This window comes from Carcharodon carcharias, chromosome 4 (genome assembly GCF_017639515.1).
Source record: "Carcharodon carcharias isolate sCarCar2 chromosome 4, sCarCar2.pri, whole genome shotgun sequence".
NCBI lineage: Eukaryota > Metazoa > Chordata > Chondrichthyes > Lamniformes > Lamnidae > Carcharodon > Carcharodon carcharias.
In genome coordinates this window covers 44,108,531-44,123,391 of record NC_054470.1, presented here as the reverse complement: position 1 = coordinate 44,123,391, position 14,861 = coordinate 44,108,531, and the positions used below count along the sequence as shown (strand labels likewise).

The 14,861-nt window shown below is 41.6% G+C and overlaps 1 protein-coding gene across 8 annotated transcripts in view; it reads left to right on the top strand.

Annotated features, from left to right (window-relative positions):
• The window catches only part of cdc42se2 (CDC42 small effector 2), a 216,559-nt gene that overhangs the window by 144,936 nt on the left and 56,762 nt on the right, over positions 1–14,861 (top strand). For 4 of the 8 annotated variants that reach the window (XM_041186688.1, XM_041186681.1, XM_041186683.1 and 1 more), the window contains exon 3: positions 3,372–3,677. In XM_041186688.1, the coding sequence (XP_041042622.1) occupies positions 3,624–3,677 (54 nt within the window). In that variant the 5' untranslated portion in view covers positions 3,372–3,623. Of the gene's footprint in view, positions 1–2,872; positions 3,167–3,371; positions 3,678–14,861 lie in introns of those variants that run through there. The other 4 variants (XM_041186685.1, XM_041186687.1, XM_041186682.1 and 1 more) reach the window with 4 other exon arrangements.

Below are 14,861 nucleotides of genomic sequence, written 5' to 3'. Positions count from 1 at the left end.
AGACTTTGGGTGGGAAGTGAGCAGTATGTTTTTGCAGATTTTCATCTTACTACAGGCCTATCCTAGAAGGAAAGGCAGTTGGACGGAACATGGGATTAAAATTGCTGCACATATGGAGAAGAATCAGCAACACAGATTGTTTGAACTGAGCAAATCATTTCTCTGTTGTAATCACCATGTATAGTTAAATTGAACTTTGAAACTCTGGATTGGAGAGAAATCTGGGCACAGTCCTGGCACAGCTCTGGCGGAAGGGACAAAAACAGGCCTGCATGTGCCACTATCTGTGGATCTTTGGAAGGAGCAGAACCTCCATCCCATTACAAAGTCATTTGTGCATTGTCAACTGTGTTGCTGTGAGTCATAAGGGCTTTAGCACAAAATTCCAGGATAGTACTGAGGGAGTGCTGCACTGTCAGAGGTGCAGTCTTTTGGATGAAACTTTAAACTGAGGCCCCCTCTACCCTTGTAGATGAACGTAAAAGATGTCATGGTGCTATTTCGAAGAGCAGACAAGTTATCACTGGTATCCTGGCCAATATTTATCTCCAAATCAACATCATAAAAACAAATATTTAGTTAATATCACATTGCTGGAGGGTTGGTGTGTACAAATTGGCAGCTGCGTTACCTACAGTATGACAGTAACTATACTTCGAAAGTACTTCACTGGGTGTAAAATACTTTGGGACGACTGGTGGTTGTGAAAGTTGCTATATAAATGTAAGCTTTTCTTTCTTTTTCGAGGGGCATTTTTGGAACAGTTATTCCCAGGCTGGTGTTTCTTCATCTCCTGTCTCTCGGAGGCCTGGCATTAATTAATTGAAATCTCCCATTGACCCTGAATAGGGAGTGTTGGAGGGTCCTGGCGGATGCCATCCCTGTGCAATCCTGGGATCACTGCCCTTGGTCTTTCGGGCCTATTGCATCTAGACTTCTTGGGAATGATATCTTCATGGATAATCCCGTTTCAGCACTTAATCTGAGAAAGACCAGTTTAAAGGACTAACCTTTGATTTCAAGCACTGATTAAAATATAGAAGCAGAGTTCAGGAGATCAAGATGTTGCATCACAAATTGATTCTCTTAATTTGATTTGACAGCTTCTTTTCAGCATGCTCAATTTATCTGCTCCATTTTGTGCAATCTGCAGTGCCATTATGATATATGTGGAATAATCGTGATGGCACATGACATATATATTTTAAAGGGAATTATTATTTGGACAAAACTGAGTAGTTTCTTTTTTCTGGGGATCATGACAGTCAGTAGTGACACTGCCATTAACTATAAGATATCTTTGTGTCTGGCACTTCATATCTGTGTCATCATAAATTTGAAATCTCTCAAACCTTCTGAAGTAACCAAAAAAAAGTGTTTTGTTATTTACAATTCTAGGGCAAGAACAGGTTTTCTCTCAAGATCAAACCTTGTACCATATCTCCAAAAAATTACCATCTCTCTTTTAGTCTCGTAACTGTACTTAAAAGACTAGAAGTATAATATTTGCAAAGTTCACACATGAATTACTTATATTAAGTCTGGCATAGGTTTGCGTGGCATTGTATATGTTGAGCACTTTGAGTTTTTAAAATAAAGTTGAAGTGTTTATGTGACAAGTTCATTCACAGCTCAGATTTGCCCCACACAAGTTCACAATGTTAATGGAATGTTAATTGTATTATCAAGGTTAAGGATACAAAGGCATTGATTGGTTAGGTACATTGAGCATATATAAAGAGAGACTTCTGGGACACTGGATGTTGGTTAGGAAGGAGGCAGACATATGTAATGTTTCATTCTGTGAATAAATCTAGTATTAATTTAAAAAATGGGTGTCTGGTTTCCTTCTTCACTACCTGGCTTCAGAATGACTTAACAGCCAATCTTACCCTCTCCGTGTCACCCCAACCACAGCTTTGCTCATGTACCAATTGGAAAGCCAGTCACTATTGCCTCTTACGCCATCTCCAATGGCAGATAAAGAGGCTGGGTGCAAGATCCCTGCTTACCCTCTCCATCATGGGCAAAAAATAACACGCAAAAGGTGTGTCAAAAAATTCTGTAATTTGTCATTAATCAACGGAAGAAACAGAATAAGTCAACTGGGTTCAGTAATTCCAAAACACTATAGAATAAGATTTAAACGTGGAAATATGTCCTTTTGTAACCTGAGTTCCTATAATTATATTATAATGCTACAATGTCATAGTCTGGATTAGAAATTGGAAAGGATATACAATAGAATGCATCTTAGAACAACAATCTTTTTTACTTGTGTGGTTAACCATGATTCTAGGGATCATCTGCTTGTCTCTGATAAGTATATTTCCGCTATTAAACAGCACGGCAGTCAACAGCTGTGGCTTGCAAAGCCATTGCCCCTTTTCTCCAGTTGAAAATTAACTCCCCTGAAAAAGTGTCATAATTCAAAATGTTTCTAAAACAATTTCATATTTTTAATATTTCTTATGTTGAAAATTGAATTAAAATCATTTAAAATTACAGAATCTTGTCATCTGTGTTACACAGTCCTTTTTTTAGACGCCTTATTGAAAAAGGAAACAGTTTTATGGGGGAGGAATCATACTGTAATGAGCCTGTTGTAATGAAGCTGGTCATCCAAGCGTGTGGGTTAATGAGAACGGTTGCTTCAAATGTAACCACTGCAGCAGCCTTTAAACAGAGAATTAGAGCAAAACACTGCTGCTCCAAATTCAAAATGAGATTTCTCTCTCAGCAACCTCTTGATTTTCTTTGAGCTCTTGAGCTAATTTCTCTTTGTGGTATGTAGGGTTGCACAATGCTTGCTATTCCCCGCCCACCTGCCGTGTGCGTCTCTCTTTGCAAGCTGCAGTGCAGTCACAGCCCTCCTCCTTTTAACACACACTTGCGGGGAGACCCACACAGCGGTGATATTCAGCCCCACAGCCTCCATGGTTCGCAAGCTTTAAAAGAGGCTGGTGTCAATCATTACAAGGAAGCTTCATACCTGGAATATTTCCTGACGCAATTAAGTGAGAAGAAAGGGTCTCAAGGTTGTGGTAAAAGAATGTTTAGTGCCAGAGTTTAACCGTTTTCTTAGTTACATCAACTTGTCTTTTCCTTCTGCTTTGATGTTTTGAAACCAGGAGCAGGCTACGTGCGAAGCATCAAAGGAGATTAGGTGATTGCGCTTGAGATTCAAAAGAGAACCCAATTTAGAAAAACTGGCAAATGCCCAGGATAGATTTGTATCTGCCTTTTTTGCCACACCGTGTGTCTGTAAATGGTGTAACGGGCAGCTGTACTGACAGCTAATGATTATCCATGCTGGTAATACTCAACAGTTCTTTTGTTCATCCTTACTCTTTTATTTTAATTTCTTGCAGGTCGTCATTCTGAGCCCTGGAGGTGAGGTGAAAAAGGCCGCCCCAATCCTTTGTGAAGTTTCCAATACCTGTCATCACAGCCAGACCATTGCGACTTTAGCTTCTTGCCGATTCGGGAAGAACTTCGCTCTCTCAGTATTGCACACGCTAATCCGCCCGGCGAAGGACAGATAGGTGGACATTCTCACCCTGGGATATAGAATCTGGATTCTGTGCCGCTTGAAGGGACATTTTGGCGTTGGACTGTAAATCATGAGTGAATTCTGGTTGTGTTTCAATTGCTGTATTGCAGAACAACCTCAACCGGTAAGTGTGACCTAGTTCTGGTAATGAGAAGTTTACTTTTGATAAAAATCCCCCTCAAACAATTTATTAAAGCACAGACGTTTTCAGGAACAGAATCAGAAATGTATTAAGTTTGTCATTTTTTTCCAAGGAACACAGTTGGGATTCTATGTCATTCATGGCCGAATTTCTAACTCTCTAATTTAAACACTGTGGAACTTTCTACCCAAGAGTGTCATCATTTGAAACTCTCCCTTTGTACTCCTGTTTAAACAAATCATTAACCATCACTTCATACAGCAAGCATTAGTCTTTTGGTGGCCAGAACAGTCTCCACAAGGCTTTCAGTCATCCAACAATCAGCAGGCTCCATTTTATGAGACCTTTGTGCTTATTACACTTTCACTTGGTGTGCATTCTGTTGCGTCGTGAAGCTCCCCCTCCACCATCTGGCGTCAGTCGTCTGCAGAATATTTCCTCTTACACTTGCCTGAAATCACTGTCTGCAGCACCATCCCTGCTTCCCCAATGTCATTGCCCAGGGTGATGTTGCTTCTTCACCTCACCCCACCCTTGCCCAGTGTTGCCACTGCCTTTATCTGTTATCATTATCTGCAGTAACGTCCCATTCACCTGGTATCATTGGAGTGACATTCTCCCCACCCCTTCAGGACCAACATCACTAGCCGCGATAACTATATTCAATTTGTTTTACTTTGACATTTGGGCATTCAGTAATGGGAAATCTTCCTCAACTGCATGTGCTATAATTCAGAACTGTAATTCAGCTGCAGCAGGCAACAGTGTCCCAAGCTGCTATCTTTATTTCTTGCTTCCATTAATAAAATGGGCATCAGTCTAGTAGCCCCCTGTACTTCAGTCATTCATTCACAGGATGAGTTTATGAGCTGCTCTAGGTACATTGAACAAGAAATGCCATCAGTGATGGCCATGGAGACACAATAGACTTGACATCTGACTCAAAACTGAGAATGCTGTAAATATTCAGCAACATCTGTGGGGAGAGAAAGAGCAAGTTAAAGTTTCAGTTTGATGACCGTTTGTCAGAACTAGAAAAAAATTAGAGACGTAAAATTTTAAGCAAATACAGAAATGGGGTAGGAGCTCAGGGAAAGAACAAAAGGGAAGGCCTGTGATAGGATGGAAGGCGAGAGATGTTAAATAACAGAAGGGATGATGGTGGTTCCTTAACCAGTTATCATGACCTCTGCCCCCATTTTGTGACTACTGCTGGTGTTGATTCTGCTATTTCCATTTACACCTCCTCTGGGCCTATTTTTTCCCTTACTGTTCCCTTTTTTGTGCTGTCATCACTTTTGTCATTTAATCTCTGCTGCCTTCCACCCTATCACAGACCTTCCCTTTTCTACTTCCCACTCACCCTCACCCTGTCCCTGTACTTACTTAAACATTCCACCCCTCTATCCCCCCTTACCACCAGCTGCAGGTTTGGAGGTGGGGAGGCACTTAATTGGGCAGGAGGGTGCGGGGTGGGTATTCCGCCAACTTTTCGACTCCATGCATGGACGGCCTTCCCCCTGGACACTAATTGCCCACTTAAGGGCCTCATCCTACCACCACTGGTGTTCAACTAATGGCAGGCAGGGGATTGGCCATGTAGGAAGCTCAAAAAGCAAACCCTGTCAGCTCCCAGGGGGCCAGCGGAGGGGGCTCCTATTCAAAGGCACTTGGTGCCTGATCAAGGGACCTGACATTGTGAAAGAGTGGGGGTCCACTGAGAGGTTCCCTGCTGCATTCCACACACAGACAGCCACCCCCCCGCCGTGTAGTTAGCATCCCCATCTCATACCCACTCAGTTTATGACCTGGGTCCCTAGGCGATCCTAGGCCTCTGTTGGGTGCATTGCTGGCAACTGCCTTTGCTCCCGGTGTCACTGACAGCATTGGGGAGCTGCCAGTCTCTGACTGGCCAAAGCTGTCGGATTGGGGGAGGTGGTGTGGGATTTGTGCTCCCTGGGGAACTGGAGAAGGCCTGCCGCTGACCAGTTAAGTGCCTGATGAGCACTCAATACCGCGGGCCTTCCCCAGCTGAGGTGACACAGGGCACCCTTCAGCTAGGGGCTAAGGTCTCCATCAACTGTGTTAAATTCTACCCATTAACTCTGGTCCTCTCTTTACTGATGCTGCCAGTCCTGCTGAGCATTTCCAGAATTTTCTGCCTTCCTTTCAGACTTCCAGCCTCCGCAGTATTTTATTTCTGATGTCTGATTTGCTCACTTACACATGCCTATCAATGGCCAAAAGCAAACCTTAATCGTGGGGGGAGAGTAAAATAATTACTGTAATAAATGAACTATAGCAGCAGATCATCTGAAAATATAAATTCATACCAAGAAGCACTTGCTAAACCTCTGGCTGACTGGAGGATATAATATCCTGGATTGTGCATTGCTACTCGTTAACACAAGACATAGATTAGTACTATGGGCATAAGCATTACATAGAGAAATCTATCCAGATTCTTACTAAAATATCCTCTCAGAAATTGTTTTCTCAAGACTGCACTGAGAGTCTTTTTAAAGAAAAAGGTTTTAGCAAATGCGTTCCTTAATTAGACCTTCATTTTCTAATTAAGGCCAATCTGAATGAATAAAATTAGTCAGCTGTCACGCATAGCCTCCGATGTGACCTCTTGTGAACTGCTACTACAGCACTCCTTCCATCTTGTCACTGTGGTGGGGATAACCCATGTGCCAGCTCGTTCATCAAAGAAAGCATGAGGCCAAGAGAAGCAATAAAAATTCCATTTTAAACTTCTGCAAAATCTAACTTCAAGCCAGTTCCAAGTATAAAAAAAAATTCTCCTACATTATTTATAACTTGCTGTACTATGAGCGGAGTCCATAGGAGTTTTCTGAATGTATATTTCACATCAGTCTGATGTTAGACTCCTCAGAAGCTTCCTGCTTGGCACACATTGCTGTCTCACATTGAAACAGGAAGAGAGATGTGGGTTTAGTCTTTCTACATTGATTCAAGACTGATGGTCCCTTTTTATTTAGATTTCGTGCCTGGTCCTGTACTATTTGACAGCAGTCCCAGTTTCCTACCATGGAGCTCCCTGTTATTGATTAGGGAGAGACTGTACAGAGGCTGGAGGGGAAATTGGAGGACATAGTTGCTTCTGGGTATTTCCTGGTCACTGAATGCAGCATTGCCTTGGCTATAGACATCAGGCAAAAAGACAGAGGTGGCCTACTTTTGTAAATCATGCCTGATCCCTTTCATCTTCTTTATATATCAAATTATGCTTTGGAGAGGCTTAAATATTCACAACATCTAACTTGTGTTCAACAATAATTATCTGTAATACACTGTCCTCGACTTTATAGATTTGAAATAATGGGGATGAATTTTACAGCCTCCAGCTGGTGTATTTGAAGGCAAGGGGATGAGGGGTGGGGTGTAAAATAAAGTGAGTGACTAGCCTGCCTCCTTCCCTCCCAACCCGCGATCTCTCCCCCATATTACAAGGGGCAGGCAATGCAGCCACCACCCCCCCCCCCCCCCCCCAACCTCCTCCTTAGGCCTATTGATGCCTTTAGGTGGACCATTAACTGCCACCTCAGGGCCTCAATCCACCATCATCGCAATTTTCCTGTCTGTGGGAGAAGGTGGAAGCTAGGTGGGCAACCTGGCAGCTTTCATAGCGCAGGCTGCTTTGGGACAGAAAGGCGGGTACCTTCTTTGGGGAGACTGTGCCCATCGAGGACAACCCATGATGGTATTCTCCCTTTGTCCCCCCACACCCCGCAGCAGCCTCTCTAACCTGATCCTCCACCACTTGCTGGAGTCTCCCAGCCATGCCCACCCAAAATCCCCGGATTTACTTGAAGTCCAGGTGACATCTCCACTTCTTTGTGGGTTCTAGTTGTAGTCCCAGCCACTACAGTCTCCTGGCACCACTGCTTGGACTACAGAGCTGCCAGCCAATCAGATTGGCTGGCAGCACTCTGGGGCAGGTCTTCCTCTCCCGGAGGGACGGTTGTCCCACTCTGCACTAATTAAGACCGCTCCCATGTATTATCGCTGCGGGCCAGTCAGATTTCATGTCAGTGAGGTGCTGGCCCACTTCGAGGTTGGAGAGGTAGGTGGCAGGTAATCTGCCCCTCTTACCTAGACTGACATGCGTAGCACTGAGGGAGCACTACGTTATTGACGATGTCACCCTTCAGTTGAAATGACAAACTAAGGTCTTGATTAGATGTAAAAGATGCATGGCACTGTTGGAAAGAAAGCAGATAGGCTGTTATCTTGGTGTCCTTGCCAAACGTTATCCTTCAATAAACACCTTTAATAATGCTTCGGCCTACAATCCGACCATTAGTTTTCAAGATATATTGTTTTCAGGCAAACAGACTAACTTACAAGCAGGTGTGAAAACATTACCTCCATCTAACTTCTGTGGCAGAGTAAAACCAACTTGTTTATGCATTCAATACCATGTTGCCATAACGTGGTGATGACTTAAAATAGGAAGTAAAGATATACAATTCACTATTTTTTAAATTCATGTATTAAAAAATACAGTACCTTAGAAGACTATTTAATAGGCAAGATTAGTGGCTTCGTTTTATTTCTTCAGTTTGAGATCCTTAATGCGAAACATAGACTTCTTGCCTTAAATATTTCCAATTAAAAGTTCGACATGCTGTTAAAGATCAGATTATAATCCCTAACATTTTAAACAACCAATCCCAGCTAGTAAAGCAGTACCTTGGGAAATTCCAAGCAGGTAAACGTATACTGGCATTTGGGATATAGCACTTTGTTTAACCTGAATCTAGCTTATACTTCTTTTAAAAGTGAGGAATATCAAAGCATGGCATTTTGTAAGTAATTTGTTTTACTTGTCCTTCGTTGGGAGTATATTATTAGAAAATACTTTGATTCTAAATTGTTGCTTTTGCTCATGACACTGCATCTCAAATAACCATTGATGGGCAGATCCCAGGAGGTGAGTGATTTACAGGCCAGCAATCATCAAAGGGTTCAGATAATGTGCTTGACAATGAAAAGAAAGCTCAACTGATTAATGCTGAATTGAACATCTAAGATTTGATATCTTTGCGGCCATGTAAATTAGATAGTAAAGTTTTATTGTATATTTTTCTTACAGTTGCAACCATTTGTTTCTTTTTGCCGTTGTGACGAAGCGTATAGATTGCTGTGTAGCTTAGGATGTTGATGTACATTGGATGATGTGAGAAGGCCAGAAGTGTTATGAGGACAGTGATCAGCTTTCATGCAATCTGCTGTTTTATTTTATAGAGCACTTCATAAAATGTGAAACAGATCATAGGATAGCATCATGATGCATCAGCTTTTTTTGCTTACATTACTAAAGCTAGCTCCGGGCCCAACTTGGAGTGAGTAAATGGGCGGACTGCCATTCGAACTAAATAGGTGCCAACGAATGCAAGGCCACAATCATACTTTGTGAGAGGAAAATCATGTTTAACCAATTTATTGGAGTTCTTTGAAGGAATCACATGTATTGTGGTTAAAGGAGAACTGGTGGATAATTTGCTGACGACACAAAGAATGTAAATGCGTTGGAAGCAGTTCAGAGAGGGGCTACCAGACTAATACCTGGAATCGGAGGGTTGTCTTATGAGGAAAGGTTGCATAGACTAGGCTTGATCCGCTGAAGTTTAGAAGAGTAAGAGACGACTTGATTGAAACATATAAGATCCTGAGGGTTCTTGATAGAGTGGATGTGGAGAGGACTTTTCCACTTGTGGAAGAATCTAGAACTAGGGGTCACTGTTTAAAATTAAGGGGCCGCCTATTTAAAACAGAGATTAGGCAAAATATTTTCACTGAGGGTCATGAGTCTTTAGAACTCCTCCTGATAAGGTGGTCACAACAGAGTCTTTGAATATTTTTAAGGCAGAGGTGGATAGATTCTTGGTAAACAAGGGGCTGATAGGTTATCGGCAGTAGATGGGATGCAGATTTCAGGTTACTATGAGATCGGCCATGATCTTATTAAATGGCGGAGCAGGCTCAAGGGGCTGAATGGCCTAATCCTGCTCCTTATATGTAGGAATGTAAGTTGTGAAGAGGACATAAGGAGGCTACAAAGTGACGTAGATGGGTTAAGTGAGTGAGCAAAGATCTGGCAAATGGAGAATAATGTGGGCAAGTGTGAAATTGTTAATTTTGGCAGGAAGAATTTTTAAAAATCATATTATGTAGACATTGAGAGGTTACAGAGCTCTGAGACTGAGGTCTGGGTGCCCTAGTGCATGAATCACAAAAGGCTAGTATGCAGGGACAGCAATTAATTATGAAAGCCAATAGAATGTTATGTTACAATGTGGCAGGTGATGTGTGCCAGGTGGACCAAATCCACAAGGGAAACTTGAACATGCAATCACAGCGGTATTGCAATTTGTATTTATTACGAGAAGATTTGTGCACTGAATTCAGAGTAATGAGCCCATTACACCTTTAGAGATTTCAAAACAAAATTAAAACATTTATTAACAAAAGAAAAGATTTTAAGCACATACATAAGATTACAGTTACTATAACAAATCCTAAAATTCCTAATTATCCTGACTCCCAACTACATACCGCCTTTAAGGCAACAACCTAAAATAGATCTTAAATGTAAATATCAAGACAGCAGGTTTACCACAGCACCCACTCGACAGTGGAATTCCAAAAGCTCTCCTCCACCTTTGGTTACTGGACACAGCAGACCTCTTCAAAGGTGGCTGGAGACATCCCCAAGGCTGTTTTACATGGTCCTCTTACATGGCCCATGAATATTACCTTCCTTCCTTCTTTACGTATGTTTCTCTCTCTTTAAACCGTAAATTCCATTGTTCTATATGTCTTTGGAACTTTACTTTTCCCATAATATAAAAATCTTTCATGTTGTCAATATGGTCAGTACCTTTTGGGAAAAATAAACATAATACCCTTGGCCTATTTGTCTTATTAGTCATAAACATTGTACCATCCCTTTGAAACCCAAACAACTCCTTCACTTATCTAAAAACACAAATTTCCTTCAAACTGTACATGCCAAGCCTTCATGCATGTTTACTCATTGCCATTCAAATTGTCATTCAAATGCCTTTTACCCCAAGTACTTTAGATTATTTCAAGCTTGCAGCCTATCTGACTCTAAGTAAATCACAGAGAGAACCATCTACACTCACCCATACAACTACTTTACAATAAACCACAATAATATTATGAAAATTATTATAGTTTTGTGACAGCTATTGTTCATTGTGAGGGGATTGATTACATAAGTAGGGAGATTATGCTGCAGTTATACAAGGCACTGGTGAGACCACATCTGGAGTACTGTGTACAGTATTGGTCTCCTTATTTAGGGAAGGATGTAAATGTGTTAGAAGTTCAGAGGAGGTTTACTAGATTAATACTGGGAATGTGCGGGTTGTCTTATGAGGAAAGGTTGGACAGGTTAAGTTTATATCTACTGAAGTTTAGAAGAGTAAGAGATGACTTGATTGAAATCTTTAAAATTCTGTGGGAACTTGAAAGAGTGGATGTGGAGAGGATGGTTTCCTTTTGTGGGAGGATCTAGAACTGGGGGTCACAGTTTAAAAATAAGAGGTCACTCATTTAAGACAAATGAGAAATTTTTTGAGTTGTGAGCCTTTGGAACTCTCTTCCTCAAAAGGCAGTGGAAGCAGGGCCTTTGAATATTTTTAAGGCAAAGCTAGATAGATTCTTGATGAATAAGGGGGCGAAATGTTATTGGGGGTAGGCAGGTATGTGGAGTGGATGTTACATTCAGATCAACCATGATACCATTGAATGGCAGAGCAGACTTGAGGGGCCAAGTAGCCTACTGCTCCTAATTCGTTAGTTCAGGTGACTGTTTCATGAACCTTGAAATTAAATCTTAACTGGAAAACTCATCTAATGTATCTGTTATTTTTAATAACATATATCATGGAGCTGATGGAGCCACTCTTCTATTTTTGAACTGTTTCCTTTTCCTGTTTATTTTCAGTTTTCTCCCCCTTCTCTGTCCCCTGGGATAGATTTCCACAGGTTCTCTGATATTAGTACACTCTGAACAATTCTGGTTGATATCAGAGTGATAATAATGACCAGGAAAGATTGTACAGACTGGGGTTCTAGAAAGGAGAAGGCTGAGAGGTGACCTAATAGAGGTCTTTGCAATTATGAAGATGTTTGTTAGGGTAGATACACAGAAGATGATTGTCCAAAAGTAGAAGCCACAAATACAAAGATAGCCACAAATAAATCCAATAAGGATTCAGGAGAAACTTATTTACCCAGAGAGTAGTGAGAATATGGAACTTGCAACCACATGGAGTAATTGAGGTGCCTTTAAGGAGAAGATATATAAGTGCATGAGGGGGAAAAGAAATAGAAGAATGTGCTGATAGGGTTAGATGAAGTAGAGTGAGAAGATAGTCATGTGGAGCATTAATACCAACCGGATGGTCTGTGTCTGTGCTGTAAATTTACATAATTGTATGTCATATCTCAATGACAAAGTAAGGATCAGGCTTTTCCACTTGAAGATCAACACAGCTGAACATCATCCTGCCCTCACCCAATATCTACACACTTGCACTTTCCAGCAACGCTTACTGGCTGAACTCAGGAACAAGAATCCTGACTCATTCTTTTTTTCACTCTTTAGCCCAGAGGCACTGAGACAAATTATAGTGCCCAGTTGGGCCATGGCTTAAGTCACTTACCTTGGTATAGACTGGGATTGAACACAGAACCTACAGGTACGTTTCCCTAATCAGCCCCGGGGAGGCAGTCGACAAAGTGACGCTGGAGGTTGTGGATAGCTTCACATATCTCGTCTCCACAATCACCAACAATCTCTCACTCGATACTGACATCAACACATGCATTGCAAAAACTGCAGCTGCCAAATCCAAAAGTGTGGAATAACAGTAGCCTGACTGAGAACACCAAACTGTGAGTCTGCCAAGCCTGTGCCCTCAGCACACTCCTCTACAGTTCTGAGACCTGGACAATATGTGCTAGGCAGGAGAAAAGGCTGAACCGGTTTCCACCTTCACTGTCTCCAACATATCCTCAGCATCTCTTGGCAGGGCAAGGTCACCAACTCGAGGCCCTGGAGCATGCTAATTCCATCAGCATACCACACATTGCTAAGCAAACGAGGTCTGTGCTGGCTCAATCATGTTCAAGCAAAATATGAAGATGGTGGACATTGCCAATTAGGAGGGGGTCGCTGATGGCCATGACCTCTGAAGGCTGATTATTTGGAAGGGCATTGGAAGAGGCGAACAAAAACGAAAAGTTCAGCTGGCCAAGAAGACAGACCAGAGAAAATTGAGACCAGCGAACCATGCACCTTCTCAGCCACTGTCTTGCGCTGCTGCAAATGTGGCAGAGACTGCCATGCCAGAGTGGGGCTCCAGGCAACGCTTAACACAGAATTGACCATTACAGCGCAAACCATTGTCTCATGAGATGGAAGGCTGCCACTATGGGGAGGTAACCCACATAGGTTTATTGTGCACTTCTCAGCCTATAACATAATTAGGATATATCATATTTAGCTTAGCCTGTGAGATTGTAGGTAGAATCACATTATTAATTATTCCATTGCAAACAAGTTCTGCACTAAGGCAGGCTGCACTTCTTAAGAGTAATTTTGCTGTGTGTTATAAAATTGTAAAGGCATGAATGTGTGCATATCAGGGATTGATCATTTTCCTTGTATTCCAGTTGTTTTTGTTGAAAGGGGTGAGTGCCAGTAGACTTTTAATGAGGAGAGAATCACGTTGAATTGGTGAGGTGCTGTATCAAAATAGCAACATAGTTTCTGCTCCATAAAAGTCCTGACATGCAGGATGAATGGTTAATAATCTAGGCCATTGAATCCCTCTGGGGTTCTGTGAGGAACATTTCCACTTGCAGCATCTTAACTATAAAACATGCCACTGCTGCTGCAACATACTTCCATCACAGTGTGCATAATGAGAAAGAAACCAAGCTGGAGCAGTAATCTGTCAATTTGTTGAGGGACATACCATGGGAAATCTAACTGGTCGTCTTAATGAGTAGAACTATCTGACGTGATACGGAAGCAAAAATCTGTATAAATACAATTCAAAATAAGCTAGAGAAAATGAGGGGGTGGTCGGGTGGGTGAGGAAATTTTTATTAATTCTGCTTTCAGTCATGGTTTGCATGAGCATCTAACTGGAAGATATTTGTGATTACTTTAAAAGCACAAAAGAACACTTGCAATGGGAGAGCTTTGCAGCTTCTCATATTTGATAAAAATGCAACAGAACATGTAGCTTACCATATAGCTGTGGCATAAAATATGATTCAACAGCTTCCTCAATTGGCTGTGGGTAAAGGCACCACCACCTGGTTCTACATCAAGACATAGCGATCAGATATCCTTTGATTAAAGTTTTTGTGCTGAGATAGCTAATCTCAGACAGGGCAACACTAATAGCTTTATGACTGACCTATCATCTCTTAAGGTGGAAACAAAATCAGTCTGATTTCTGCACCTAGTGGAATAGTGGAAACTTTGCTGCTGTGTGGACACGTCTATCAAAATCCATCTGGTTTAAATATTGCAATGAAGTTTGGGCATACAAATGCTCACTTGGCCACCAAGTACCTGAGAGCTGCCAGCACTGTACAGGAGAGTCAGGGAGAAAATAGTGTGGGCCAGTGGGAATTAATTGGACTTACTAAACTAGCATACTCTGAGCACATTTGACATATTATGTTAGAGGATCCGTTAAAAATCCAGCTACCTAGATTTTAATTTTTTTTCTTATTGCACACAAATATAGGTAATAGATTGGGCCGTTCAATTAATTTACACAGGTTGAGCATAATTTTTGGACTCAGCAACATTGTAAAATGGATGATAGCAAGTCGACTACAAGTTTTATATCTCTGCCAATTTTCATTTCGATTGATTTTTTTTTGAAAAAAAGGTGTATCTTTCATATTTGTTGATATTCATCAATGATATAGCCTGGAATGAAGACCCAATTGATTTCATTTTTGTGCAGATGCCCACAGATGCACAGGCAGAATGCAATCTAGCTTCAGTTTATTTTAAAAATGCGTGAAGAGGAATGTTGACTTTCTTGTGATAGTGTAAACTGGGTGATAGCAAGCTAG